Source organism: Apodemus sylvaticus, chromosome 2, assembly GCF_947179515.1.
Source record: "Apodemus sylvaticus chromosome 2, mApoSyl1.1, whole genome shotgun sequence".
Taxonomy (NCBI): Eukaryota; Metazoa; Chordata; class Mammalia; order Rodentia; family Muridae; genus Apodemus; species Apodemus sylvaticus.
The window spans coordinates 163,689,791-163,704,828 of NC_067473.1; the positions used below are offsets into that span (position 1 = coordinate 163,689,791).

Consider the following 15,038-nt stretch of genomic DNA (forward strand, 5'->3'; position numbering starts at 1 on the left):
CTGACTTCCCTTTTGGAAAGTCTCTCATAGCCAGCTCTTAACTCCTAACCTGACCAGAGCATGGATCTGCCCGCTGTAGTTAATCCTGACTCCCCACAAACACAGACACTGGGGCAGAGAACAGCAGGCGGGCAATCACCTTGCAGTGAGAGGTTCAGGGCCTGCACCAAAGGCAAGAGAGTCATCCTGGCAGCCTGCATACCTCTGGAAACTAAACAGTGGAGGCAGTAGTACTTTCTAGAACCCAAAGGTAATGCTGGATGTGGCTGGATAGAATATGTAGGCCAATCTCTGGAAAATCAGACCCAAAAAGGTGTATCTGTGGGGATCCTGTTGGCTGAAGGGCTATTCTAGTTTGAGGCCAGAGGTGTCCTACCCCCAGGAGAACTCTCTCCTTCGAATAGTCTGAACAGCTATTTAAAGGGTGTGACCCACAGCAGACCACGCCCCTCCCCTAACACTACCATGTAGCCCACTGTCCAGCTATGAAGCAACACGCATGCACTAAACACGTGCTATGAGCGAGCAAGGCAAAGCTGTGAGAGAAACCTAGGCTCTGGAAAAGGCAAGTAGGCAGACGCCAAGGAGAGAGGTGGGTAAGAGGCAAAAACTGTACGGCTCCGATAGTAAATCCTGCCGTACTGAGGTAACGGTGATGTGTGCTGTGGGGGATGGGACAGCAGTACTTTTTTGTCCTATTCTCATAAAGAAGCACAAAATATCTCATGAAGCTTATCCTGCATGCAACTGGCTACCAAAAAAGCCCCTAAAGACCACACGTGGCTATTTTCTGTCCCACTTCCTAGAGCTGTGGCTGAGAGGAGGAGAGAGCAAACTGTCGACGGAATCATATGTGTGCAAACTGCCCGTCACTACAGGACTGCGCAGTGCCCAGCACAGACCCTAGAAAAGCCCAACTGGAAACTGACTGTTGAGGGAGTTGCATCAGGATGACTTCCCCAACAAGGTCAAAGAAAGAATGTGGGCTTTGAGGTTTAACTGAGTTCATAGCTCTACCGCTGCTTAACCTAGTGACCCAGGATAAAATCCCTCCTCCTCAAGCCTTCATCTCCTCAGAGGCAAAATGAGATAGTCCTGGCTATTCCCATCAGGGACTGGAGCAGATAAGGTGGCCAGGGAATGCCCCACATGATACCCAATCAAGTACTGGTATCACCACCCCCATCACCACACCGTGCTGAGGAGTAGCTGTGGGTTCTGACTTCCGTATGTACTCAGTACAGGTAGAGCGGGTAAACCCTGAGGTGTAGGCAAAGTGGAGAAAAGTTCAGAAGTCTCTGCTTAACAAATGGTGGATAAGACCTTCAAATATCACAAAACAACTCCTGACATTAACGTTGACTTAGCGTGTAAAGGCATATGAACTATTCATGGACTGAAAGACTTGGATACAATTTACATAATTTACGTTCACAAATAAACACAGAGATGAAATCCTCCTGAGTTGATAAACACACTCAATTAAAGACCAGATATTTAAAATGCCAATAGTGTGGGAAAGGGTACTGACTGATTTCAGGTAAAAACCACTTAAACTGAATCCAGCATTTATGCAGAAGAACAAGGGGCCAAGAAGCACCAAACTCTCTTGAAAATCAAGAAGTCTGCCTGGTCATGGAGACTTACAGAGTTGTGGTATCACAAAAAAGACCCAGGCACATAGGAAAACCTAGGTAGTATCCTGTATCTGTGGAGGAAAGATACCTAATCAATGAAGCTAGACTACACAGGAGGAAAAAAATCAAAGTTCTGTCCTGTGTCAAACATAAATAATAATTCCAGGTGTATGCAGGACTTAAAGACATGAACAAAAACTTTGAGAAATATAAAAGCTCCTCCTCACGTAAGTCAACAGCTCCTGAGTGCCTGTGTTGTTGCAGGCATCCCACGATTATTAGGATGTAGGTGCAGTATGCAATAACAGAGAAAGTCTAAACAAAGAAAACCAGCAAAGCTGTGTGTCTGTTTATGGAAAGATTCTACAAAGAAAAGAAAAACAAACTTCAAACTGGAAGCTCTAAACAGTGCGGGTGGTGCATTCAACATCAGTACACAAAACATTAAACTAAAAAGTAACCAAACAAATCCATAGTCAAGTAGACCAGATGCAACAGAATAGCTAATTAATATATAAAAGAGGTCTGTCCATTGGTACCTGAGGCCTCTGCAACACCGCATCTCACACCTGCCCCTTATCAGTTGAGCACTGGGAATGCCAATGGAGCCTGGAAACAGCTCTCTTTCTGGAGTTCCCCAAGCACACAGCAGCCAGTGCAGCAGAAAGGCCGGTATCCGCAAGGGTAGTGTATGGAAATGCCTGACTCGGAAATGCTTTCACAGTGGTCTGCTGTGGCCGCTCCAGAGAAACTCCTACAGGAGACTTAATGCAGGACTGCTCACAAAAGCAGAAAGGCAGTCATGCTAGAAACTCCTACTGAGTCCAGCACTCATGGACACGAATGCTAGATTGATTGATTGATTGATTGATTGATTGATTGACTGATTGATTTTGTGGTGCTAAAGATTAAACCCAAGGTCTTATGCATGCTAAACAAATACTCTATCATGGGTGGGAAACTGTTGAAAACATGGAGTCTGAACAATTCTCTCTATTCTGTTGAAATATTAAAGGAATAGGGGATGGCTCAGCTCACAAAACACTTGCTGCAGAACCTCGAGGTCCTAAGTTCAGATACCGAAAGCCCGTGTAAAAAGCCAGATGTTATGGCTCACCCCCATAACTGCAGAGATTGGGTTGCAGAGACAGACAGATCCCAGGGGTTCCCCGTCCCACCTGTCCAGCTGGAACAGGATACTTCAGGTTGGGTGGTGAGACCCTGTCTCCAAAATAAGTTAGTGTAAAACAGGAAGACACCTGAACTCCATCTCTGGCCTTGACACTCAAGAACAGTCCCTCCCCCTCCCCCCCAAACCGGAGACTATGTTAGTAGACAATGGAAGCACAGGAGAGGTGGGATAAAATTGTCTGTATGGGAAGCTGCCTAGTCAACCTGAATACATTCTTGCAAGGATCCCTAGTGCAGATGTAAGGTCCCTGAAAACAGAAACCCTGGCTGCCTTCTCTTGGGACCGACATCCATTACCTGGATGTCCACCAGAACAGCGCCCCCTGCAGGGCCCGGATGCAGACAGCTCCCAGTGGTAGAGAGCAACCAGGCTCAGTGTGCGCCCAGGACCGCTCCAGCTCTCCTGACAGCCTTCAAAACCAGAAAGAAGGGAAAGCAGACCCTCAGAAGCAGGATTCTGGATCTCCTCTGGAGGCTAGAGCTCTCAGACAAAGAGCAGGGCCTAGAAGGCAGATCTTAACCTGGTATTCCTCCCCAGCTGCTGATCCCACCCACCCACCTAGAGTCGGCATGCCATTTTTAATGTTGCTGCCAAGAGTGCCCCCCACCAAGCCCCCACCACTTCTGCAGGCAGATTAGCTTTCAAATGTGAGCAGGGACAAAGCTGGCTCAGAAGACTTAACTCTGCCCGGTGGGTTTAGCCTGGCTTCAAAGCTTCCTCACTGGAACCAAAGGAGCAGGCGCATCTCAGTGGGGGAGGGGAGGGCCAGCTCAGGGAGGGAAAATGAGCATGGCTGCAAAGCCTGATTACTCACCACAACAGCTTGCAGCCAAGTGACACTGCAAGACCTGTCACTTCAGCCACCATCAGAAAAAACAAGAGACTCGCTGAAGTCTATCACCATGTTCTCCCTTGCCTGGATCCCAGTCTCACCTGGTCACCTAGCTCCTATCCATCCCTCAAAATCCAATGGCAACGTGCTTAGCTTTGATACCTCTGTAGCTAGCCTCTACTGAGCAATACTTGGCGGAGTCAAGTATCTCCTCTGAAGGCCCTCTGTCTTCCTATGTGTGTCTGACTCTGTAGAACCCTGAGCAGCTCAACAGGATGGCTTACGACAAGTGCTCCACAGATACACGCTGCGCTCCCAGGCCACAGGGTATCTATTTGTCCTTTCAATAGAAGAAAACAGAAAATCCACATGTTTTGCTGATTGTATTTTACAAACTAAGGAGAAAGGAGGGAAGCCTGGAGCTCCTTTTCAATTCTTTTTCTGTCTGACAGGAGAAATGTATCAGCGAATGGGAATTAAGGGAGAAGAAAGGCCAAGTGAAGGCAGGATTCTGCGTCCAAGCCTGTAGCTTCCCACCCCACCCTGACATGTTGGGGAGGCAGGCAGCCCCCATCTATACAGATCCCATCCTTGGCAGCCCTGGGTTCAAGAGCTGCACACAGGGCAGGACAGATGACCTCTTGATTTCATGACTTCCTGGCCTAAGAAAACTGATCTGCCTTATCCTTACCAACTGGAGGCTGCTGCGCATGGATCGGGCATTCAGCAAATAGTTGTGGAGTGAGTGAATGGACTCAACTGGGGCCCAATACCCTACTAAGCCATAGAAAGCCTGCTGCCAAGTTCAGCCAAAGGCAGCCAAGCCCGGGAGGTAAGAGCGGCCAGAGTGTTACTGGGGGTAGAGGCCTGGTGTTTGCTGTGTTTGCTGGGGCCAGGCCTGACTGGGTTGGGTTTAAGACTGCAGGTCCCAGAGCTCTTTCCATTCCCTCCGGGGATTTTTCTGCCTCCCCTCCTCCTCCTCAGTCCTTCCTGACTGACAGCAATTGCTGGCTCTGACATGATTTAAAAATAGATATTAAGACCAGGAAGTTTAATTTTTAATGCTTTGGAAATGAACATGGGGCTGGCATTCCTTCACAGCCACGCTCCAAGGGTCTCTCTCAGGGTACCTGCCCAGCCCTTCATCTTGCTGCTTGACCTCAGCAGCCAGAGATGACCCCACCCCATATCTAAAAGATCTGCCTCCTGGGGAATCATCTCTCAACGCCCAAGCACTATGGGAAATCCCTCACGGTCTCCCCTGTGCTACCTGCTGCGTTTGCATGGAGAGATGAGCTGAGGCCAAGTCCCAACCTGACTGCTTTCTAGAATCCCTCAAGCCAGAAGGTCCCCCACAGATTCGCTATAGCACTATAGGTTTCCTTAATCCACTGTGCACAGGCCTTAGTCTAGAGCCCACAAAGGCACTCATGAGGTGACCATGCCACTATGGACCCTGCGTGGCTAAGGCAGTGGAGAGGCTTGCCCTGGCCACCTGCACCCAAAGACAGCAAACAAGAGGGGCCTGATGTTCAGGGAGATTATCCAGGAACCCCCCCTGGCACTCAGTCTGTGGCAGCTCCCTGCCTTCCTTTCCCTTGCTCTAGCAGACACACTCAACACTGTCTCCTCTGCTACTAACTGGCCTTTATAAAAAAGGAGCAATCCACAAGGAATAGGTTTTCAAGGGGACCAGGGTGTCCCCGCCCTGCCAGCCATGACTTAAAGCAATAGGACAGCTCTGCTGGCAAGTATGGCAAGTGACTTATCTGGAGTGGCTGTTAGGGTATCCATCTGCCCCAGCCCCCTCCATCTCAGACAGAACTAGATTCAACTGGATTCGGGTTGGGAGGAACTGGGCTGGGATCAGGGAAAAGGTCATGTGGCCCCAGCACACAGAGATCCCTCTTGTGGCCCCCACGCCCTGTTCCTTGCCCCTAAGCAAAAGCACTCCAGGATATTCACCTCATCGCTGCTTGAAATATCTTCCCAGCACTCCTGACAGGATCCAGAGGTACATGGGCTAGAAATTTTGTAGACTACAGGCTTCCTATTCCTGACCATCAAGAAGCCAGAATTCTCTGTGGCCCTGAGAATCAGGATGTGTGTGTGTGTGTGTGTGTGTGTGTGTGTGTGTGTAGGGGATGGTCACCCCCTTCATTCCCTCCACCTATGTCAGGCCCCAAGAAAAGCTGCCCTCCTGGGTGCCCCAGGCTCCCCTGGTGCACTGGGCTGCCTACCAGGCTAGAACAGTCTGACTGAAGCCAGCATGCCAGGAACAGACCTGGACCCCCACCAGCAGGCAGGCGCCCAGCAGCCCGGGAGGCACCTGCCCCTTTCTTAGTAAGAGGGAGGAGCACGAACAGCACAGCCCCACTCAGTCCTGCCCAGAGTGATGTCACCAGACCCTCACCCATGCCGCTGAGCTCAAAGTTCCACCCAGTAGTGAAGCCAGCAGCCAGCCGAGGGGGCTGCAAGTGCAAGCCCACCAGAGCCACACTGAACCAGGGCTCCCCAGGGGCTCCGTCATGTAGGAGGTGTGGTACTGTGTCTGGGGGGGCAACCAGCAGGCTCCGGATCCTGACTAGAGTCAGGTTCAACTCCAGACCTCAGGAAAAGTCTCTCTGGACCACGACAATAAAATGTGATGGCTACGTAACCCTAGTTCCTGATCTCAGGGGGCTGAGTTTGAGCCCTCCCTCCTCCACTGTCTGCATCTCCTCCTGTGCTCCCCACTCAGTGCGCATCAGAGCAGCACAGTCCTCCCAGGACCTGCTCTACCCTATATCAATCTGAGAAGCACCTGCCTGAAGGAGGTCCTCAGCCGAGTATGCCATGAGGACCCACCCACCATCCCCACAGCCCTCCAATTCCCAGAAAGTAAGGCAAGGACAAGGGGACCCACCCATCCATTCCCCTTCGGCTAGATTCCCCATCCTTCCTAAAACCCACACTCGACTTCAGCATCTCATGTGGTCGTGGCATTTAAGAAATGTGTCTTTGAAACTCAACTTGCCCTAGTCTCTGGTTTGTCATAGGAATTCAGAAAATACTACGTAATTAGAACGTCGAGGAGCAGGACAGTGCAACTCTCTTCTGTTTCAGGGAAGAGTTCTAATTAGGAGCAGGTCATAAGATCTCTAACTTCTAACTGCAGACTAGAAAGGGCAGGTGCATCAACAAACTGTTGCCATGCTTGTCAAAAGGATAAAATCACTCTTCACACAAGGCCTTACGGTGCTAGATGAGCCTTTACTGTCGGCAGCTCTGATATCTAGCTTCTCCTCCCTATTACCTGGGGCTTGGGGATCCTGACCAAGTAACACCACGCTGTGATTCACTCCATTCGGTTGATTATAAATGTATTCCAGGTCCATGCTATGTTCCTGACACAGACCACGGCCTACAAAGAAGTCCCCCGCCCCAATCCAAGCTAGAATCATTCTGAAGGCATCACAGGCAGTTATACCAACTGCGGCCAGCAGGCGGCGGATGAGAGTGGCCAGGAGCCACTCAGGAGCTGCTGAGTGAGAGTCGGTGGTCAAAAGGCACTAAGCATGTATGCCCACAGAGTCTTCATATAATTAATATATGTGCAGTGGGGCAAACCAAAAAATTAGGATGCAACTACGAAACAGGAAAGAGAATTCTGGCTCGAACAACAAACATGGCAGCACTCGTGTAGTGAGACACCAGGGACAAGCACACAAGTGCTTGGCGGACACAGATCCTGGCAAAGGAATGGCAAGAGCATAAGGCACCGGCCCACAAGACTGTGACAGAGGGATTCTTAACATTCCAATGGTTCTCGTCACCAGAGAGAGACCAGAATATCTGTCCCAGCTTTCCTAAAACTCCAACCGTGGGACAGGTAATGCTAATCATCATAGTGCCCCTGCCCCTGCTTCCCCCGCCCCCCCCCCCCACTATCCCATCCAGGACTATGGAAACAGCCACCTCATCTCAGACCAGTCTCACAGAGAAAGAGGCGACACACTCACACGACATACCCGCTCCTCCCCCAGGGTATCACAGAGCTAAGGCAGTAAGGACAGTGAAGAAGACCTTCCATTCCAACAGCCTGGACTGGAGAAGAAGCCCCAATCTTAAGGGGCGCATGAGTCACTCAAGGTCACACAAGACTCTAACAAAGAACCGAAGGCAGAGGAGACTCACACTTCTTCCTTGGAAGCCTAGAGCTTCCTTCTCCTTCTCCAGAAAAGTTGCCCCCTCCACACACACACCCCCAAAAGTTTTTTTCTTAAAAGTGGATCACGTCACAGGAGATGCATACTACTGCAGTCGCACTCTGCCCCCAGGCTCCTCCTGGACCATGCTTGGCAGCTGACGGCCTCCAGCCAGTGGCAGGACGGAGCCTGGGGGCGACGAGCCAAACATCTGTGCTGAGTAGTCTGAGTTCTGGAGAAGAAAGACGGAGGCAGCAGTGAGGACGAAAGAAGCAGATACGAATTAAGTTTCCATCCAGTTTGTGTAACTAATAAGTACTTGTGCACGCAGTCACCAGTGTCACACAGTGTCACTGTGAGACGGAGTCCATCCATTGACACTCTCTCTAGAAAAATCATCTCCCTTTGTCCTTTTTCTCATCGGGAGCCTAGGAAAGCGTGGCCACACTGCTGGCTGCCCAGTCCACAGCACTTCCTCAAAACCAGCAGCGCTCCCCAAGCCTGTAGCACTGCTTCCTGCTCTTCCTGGGAGCCACCCAAATGAGCAGGAGACAGTGACCTCCACACCCCCATCCCATTCCCACAATGCCACAGGCTGCTCTCCTGCTTTCAGAGGAAAAAACTCAGAAACCACCCTCACTGCCCCCACCAGCACAGGGGCACAGCTGCACACTCTGACCCACACCCACTGATGCAGGTTCCCTGGCGCAGGTACTTCAGCGTGCCTTTGCTTACGAGAAGGAGGCAGTGGCAAACTTTGCCAGCTTCCTGGGAGCAGAACATGTCTCTCCTGGAAGACTGACAAGTTGAAACCTCCATTCAGCCATGGACAAGAGGGAAAAACGGAACAGAAAGATGCAGTGGGTGGGAGGGTGCTACTATTTTTTAAAGCACTTACCTTCAGGCAGAGACAGATAAGACAGAACGAGGAGGAAGCAGAGGATAGTCATAGTGTGGAAAGCAAGGAGAAGGAGCCACGGAAGACTCAACGGTAAGGACTTACCCAGAATATCAAATTGAAGAGGAACATCATGTACTTCAAGCAGCAGAGACAGCCCCTGGCCATGTTGCACTTCTTAAATTCTAGGAGGAACACAAAGGACAGGTCCAGGTAAAACACCACATACTTGCTGCCTTTGGGCGCATTGTATTTGTCAGTCTTAATGCCGGCCTCCGTGCGGCTCTGACCCCGCGAACCCGCGGTGCCGTAGAAGGCGCCAGCCGTGAAGCCGCGGCCGAACGGGCGGCCAGAGGTGGACGGCTTGGCAAAGTCCGAGTCCTTGCTATCCAAAGATGGACTCCGATGGATCGAAGAATCCTCGCTACTCGACTTCTCCATGCTCGCCTCGTTCCCGGGGGGCACGAGGGGCGGGGGGCATTGCTCCCAGAGTGGGACGGAGGGGGCACCCTGGTCGGGCACGGGTTCTGATCGAGCGAGCTGTTGGAGCTTCGCACGCCCCCTCTCTGCACCCGAGAGCACTAGCGGAGCAACCAGATGCCGGGGGTTCACTGCCTCTGGGACGGCGGCGCCTTGCTCCCAGCCTTAGCCCGCTGGCCCGGGAGGGCTCTGCGGCACCGCTAGAAGCACGCTTGGGGAGCCGGCTCGCCTGCGCAACTAGGCTTCTTTAGGGAGGCTGCAATTTGACTGCTCTTTCCCGGCGGCTGCACCACCGACCGAACGCTGCACTCAACGAAAGGGCGCCGGGATCCAGGCTCCGCAGGCACGCCTCTTCCAGCCCGGAGCCCCACCACTTTGCGGGCTCTCGGCCTCCCTTGCTCCGCGACTTTGCGGAGCCCCTGCCGGCCCTGGGCTGCCCGAGTGCGCCACGGGCAGAGCGCCTCGGGTCCGCTGCAGCTGCAACCGCTGGGCTTGCCCTGCGAAATCCCAGCCCTGACTCTCGACTCTGAAATCGCCTAGAGCCCCTTCCCCGGGCTCTGGGCCCCGCCCCCTGCTTTGCATCCGACCAATGGGCTCAAGGTCTGCCTAGCTCCGGTAGGGGAGCTACCCCCATCCCCAATGACACAATATCTTTAATAGGATTAGCGGTCTGCTTGTGTGCCTAAACTAGTGTGCCCAGAGCCCTTCTAAATGTCAAGGGCTCAGTGGCTGGGAATGAACTAACACCTCCATGGGAGAGCACTGGTCTCTTGCCCCAGCAAGGGCCACGAGTAGAGGGGGGAGAACTGGAGACACCAAGAACCCAAGGAAGCCAGAGGATAGATAGGTCTGGGGAGAAAAGCTGTAAGGGCACCTTAGCTCCTAAGACATGGGACCTCTGCTATGGGACAGTTCACTCCCGACCCAGTCATGAACACTGAAATATGGCTTATGACTCGAAGTTACAGGGACCGTCACAAAGCCAACCTCACCCCCTGAAAACCCACTCACACCAAACATCTTTAGGGACTGAGTCATCTGGGACAAGATCTGTGGGTAAGAATGGAGAAGGCATAGCTGTTTTCATATACCAGGTCCACCCCAAATACAGGGAACATTCTAGCGAGCAAGCCACGTACAGCCGCCTGGGCTTTGGACCTTGGAAGACCGAGAGAAGCTAGGACGGACTCTCAGTTGCCCTGTGTCTCAACTTCTCTAGCCGGAAAATGAGAGGGCAATGCAGACTTTCCAAGCTGCAGGTAAAATCAGAGATCCAAGGTAATGAATATAAGTGTAATACACACTTACAGTCAGGGCTACAGAAAAATGCCCAGTGCATTGGGGTACCATGATGGTGATCAACAGTAATTATTATAGTAAACAGAGTCTTTATCCCTGTCTGATTAGGCTGGGGTTAATCAGAGAAAAACCAGACACCCCACCACCAACATGCAATGTCCTGTGACTTTGTTTCTAAGAATGAAAACATCAGTTTTTCCTACGACAACTGGTGGCAAACACCTGGGTGCTCACTTGGCACTTGCCTGTCTTCAGAGTCCCAAGCACACATATAAGAGCCGTTCTGCCCATCCTCACCATGTGGCTGTCACCGGCATCTTGGATTTCACATCCCCCACAGAACTGACTCACCCAACTCTTCCTTTCTTGATAAATGGCCTAGAGACAGAAGGATCAGGAGTTCAAGGCCAGCCTTGGCTACACGGGGAGTTTGAGGCAGTCTGGGCTGCATGAGACCTTGAGGTTGTTTGTAAAAAGCCTTAAAGATCTAGCCCAATGGACCCTGCCTGCCTCTCCAGCCCATTCCCAGCCGCCTTCTCCTGCTCCCAGGCTCCAGTAAACACTCCAAGCTCTGCCCTCTGAGCCTCTGTCCCTGCTGTTCCCTCTTCTTGGCCACCCTTCACCAGCCAATGCCTGACTCTACCCATCTCCTCAGTAAGTCTCTGGACTCCTTCGCAGAGGTCTTTCTTCTGGCTTTCTGGGTTGCCTCCCTGTGGCTGCTGAACTCCCCTGACCATTATGTCCCCAAGGCACAATCTGCCTGCTTCTCCATAGTATTCATCACAGTTTGAAAGTATGTGTTTCTGCAAGTGACGATCTCCGAGCTGGTTCCTTAGCATTACACGTAACGTCCAGAGCTGCAGACTGATCCTTCTCACTGATGCGTACCCAGCCCCCAGGACTGTGGCTGGCACACAGGCCAGCCTAGAATTAACTGACAAGCAAATGCACAAGAGTGCAAAGGAAGACATGCACGGGGGGGGGGGGGGGGGGGGGCGCGTGTGGGGGAGCGAGCCCTCCACTGCCCTCAGTTCCTCAGCTACAAACTGCATATGCTGCTGGACTGGCAGGTTCTGTATGGAGCTTACAGTGTGGACGGAGGTAGGGGACAGACAGGCAGAAAAGCATCCTGGGAGGAAAACACTGGACAAAGTTTCTGAGGAGCTGAGGTGAGGTGCACGGCACAGCTGGCTGCTGACGGAGACTAAACTGAGGAAGAGTGGGCCTGAGATTGGCGCCCAGGAGGCCAGGAAGGTGTCAAGAATCTGCACATCCCCTCTCCTCCTGTCACCTGCTCTAACCCTCGTGGTTCCTGGACTACAGTCCCAACAACTCCCTCTCTTCCTCTCCTCCTAGCTGCTCCCTTACCCAGAACCTCATTTCCTTGGCACCCTGACTTGCTCATGCCCACAGTCCAGCCATGGTCATGTGTCTTGGGAGACCCCAGAGAGACTTCAGAGTTAAAACTGTTTCCTGGTCTTGCCTACCCCCCTCTCTGATTGTAACCTGCTGAGAGCAAGCATCCTCTCTGTCCCCACAGGCACTCAGCCCCTCAAGACATTTTCCCCAGGAGAAACCCCCACCAGGCCCTTCTTTCATCCTCAGGCCAATCAATCACCTCCCTGTTGGATTCTCTGGAAAGGCCTGGTGTGTGAGGCATTGTAACGGACGGGCAGATGGACCTGCAGCTCCACACGCATGGCCGTACTGGACCATTCAGTCCCAGGAAGCAGAGGAAAAAGAAAGAAAGAAAGCAGTTGTTATTAGTACTTATCGAGGAGGGCAGGTGGCTTCGGAAGGATGAGATTAGACCCATGAGCCGACACAGGCAAGCGTGATGAAGGCTGAGGTTTATTACCATGCACTAGCGGAAATTTACTGACCCAGCAAATCTAATATTCCCAAACCACTCCGTGGAGGACAGAGACTCGTCGGCTGGGGCGGTGCTCTCTGACCCAGCATCCAGCCTGCTAGCAAGTTGGCCTTACAGCTGGGGCCTTCTGCTGACTTCAGGGGCTCCTGTCTCCTGTCCCTCATCCCTGTTTCCCTCCACTGTGCCTGCAGGCTACAGGGATGGAGCTGGCGTCGCCTGGGGGAGACAGAACAGGAGAAGCACTTAGCAATGCTCTATAGTTAAGAAGATGGAAATGTACCCAGATGTCTGCCCTGCTCAGAAACCATCAGAGGAGTCATGTGTGTTTCATCTCCACTGAAGGCCTAAAGGTGCCCATGAGCACGTGGGCCTCCCTGTTGCGTGTCAGGACTCACACACTTCACAGTGCACAAGTCACTATCGGGTCTCAGAACCACTGGGGTTACTCTAAGAAGAAAGGCCTAAGCAGGCCCTTTGGTCCTTTCTCTCCTCCCGCTTCAGGCTGGTTCAAGTCACTGAAGGCTCAAGTCGCTGATGGTGCCTCCAGCTGGAAGCTCATCCTAAAAGCACTCGGTCCCCCCCAGAACCTCCAAAAATCTTTCCTCCTGTCAAGATCCTTGGGGGTGAAAAATGTTCACAGGCCACACCCTTTCCTCGGCCATCTGGGCAACGAAACCCCCAGCAGTTCTAGAAAGTCTTTCCAAAGTTTTAGACTGAGTGGACAGAAATTTATCCCAGTTGTCACCCACGGATATATGCCCACGTGACCCACTATGCTTCCTACACACACACACACACACACACAGTGCCTCCACCGGCCAGGCTCCTGCCCGGGCTCCCTGCTCCCAGATCTCCTCTATTCACCCTGCCCTCTGCTGAGCATCATTGTCCCTCCCCTGGGTGTCGGTGACGCCCACAATACTGTCCGCTGCCTGCCTGGTGTGCCATTACCTCAAAGGATCCCTCCCCACCATCCACTCCCCCTACAGGCCGTGCATCTATAGCCACCTCCAGATTCAGCCATCTCCATAAACTATAAAAGAGCTCCAACGTCCATCCTGGACTCTGTGAGCGTCCGTGTGTCCAGGTGGCCGGGCATCCCTCATCCCTCAGGCTCCACCCTCAAGAGGTCTTCTAACAGCCTAGCCAGAACAGCCACCAGTGCACACCTGCTCCGCCCGTCCCCTGCTGTGGCCGGAGGAAATGCCAGCCACACCCATGGTTGGTTGGACCCAGCAGGGACAGGCATTGAGCAGCCGCCTTCCTCCTCCTACTCCCCAGGCCTGCACAGGACTAAAGCCTTGGCCTATCCATCATTCCACAGAGGCAGGATCTACCCTACCCACACCCACCTGCCTCCCGGAGAGATGGGCTTGAAGCAAGGACACCGAGACTGAGAGTCAGACGAAGAATCAGGGCCATAGTTGCTTGCTGCCCAGGCTACCCAGACAGGAGGAGACTGCAGTTCTCTGAGCACAGGGCATGCGGTGAATGAATGAATGAATGAGCACACTTCTATTTTCTTATCCATGTAATGGAGCTGGGTGTGATCACGAAAGACAGATGATCTGGCAATTTTCCTACCCACCAGAAGGCACCACCCTCCATAACCACCATTCACACTCATACTCCAGAACGTCATAGGAGTGTGACTGAAACAAAGGAGACTCCACATAAGTTAATCACCACTAGAGTTCCTCAGAGGGCCCACCCTGGGCTCGCCACCTCGGTGTCACCGGGGACTTCCCTGCTCAGTCTGTGTCTCGGGAAAGAGTGGACAGCAGATGTCCACTGTGAGTGCTGAGAGGCCCTGCTCAGAGGGGAAGAAAGCTACAAGAGAAGTGGCTTGTGTGGGGGTGGGGGGGAGGCCTGCACCACATCCTATGGGGGGAGCACAGAGGGAGGGGAGTTCCAGTGCAGAGATGATACAGGCAAAAGCAACTTAGAATTCATTCTTTGCAAGGGACTTTCATACTTCTGATCATATCTGATCCTCACAGCAGACCCCTGCGAGATAAACAGGGAGTGCATCCCAAGATCTAAATGAGAAATGAGTTCGCAGAGCTAGGTGGAATCTATGTCTCCTGGCTTCTAAAACAGATCTAGCAGCTTTATCTGAGAGAACAGCGTTTGTGCTTTTGTGTGCAAGGCTGGCTCAAACTGAGGCGCACGTCACACCCATCCTGCACACACACAGAGGAACAAAGGAAAGGAAAGAAGTTGGGGGAGGGGTGAAGAAAGCGATCCTCCACTTCAGGATTACAGAGCCAGGACAATCGTGGAACCTCCACATCCACTGTAACCTCGTGGGACTGTCTCTCCCGGGAAACATACTGCTGCTTCCCTCAACACCACCTTCCCTGCCTCTGGCCAGTGCTCTCTTTTCCTTTCACACTTCACAGACCATGAGACACTTTGCCCAATGAAAGCAAAGACAGGCCCTGACCTCCAAAACCGTGGTCCAGCAGAGTAGAGATAAGGAAACTACAACAGGTACTAAGTGCTTACCAACCAGCCCGCAGGGAAGACCTGATCCACAATGCTTACCAATGGCGACCATGGCCGATTGCAAACAACCCATCGCTTACCACCAGCTGGCAAATCCCCTGATGACTTACTGTGAAGCTCTCACTTGGCAGT

At 52.4% G+C, this 15,038-nt stretch overlaps 1 protein-coding gene across 5 annotated transcripts in view; it reads right to left on the bottom strand.

The window, feature by feature from the left end:
- Positions 1 to 15,038, bottom strand: part of Tspan9 (tetraspanin 9) — a 190,023-nt gene that overhangs the window by 65,487 nt on the left and 109,498 nt on the right. For 4 of the 5 annotated variants that reach the window (XM_052174946.1, XM_052174950.1, XM_052174948.1 and 1 more), the window contains one exon: positions 8,852 to 8,931. In XM_052174946.1, coding sequence (XP_052030906.1) covers positions 8,852 to 8,914 — 63 coding nt within the window. In that variant the 5' untranslated portion in view covers positions 8,915 to 8,931. Of the gene's footprint in view, positions 1 to 8,851; positions 9,707 to 15,038 lie in introns of those variants that run through there. The other variant, XM_052174945.1, reaches the window with a different exon arrangement.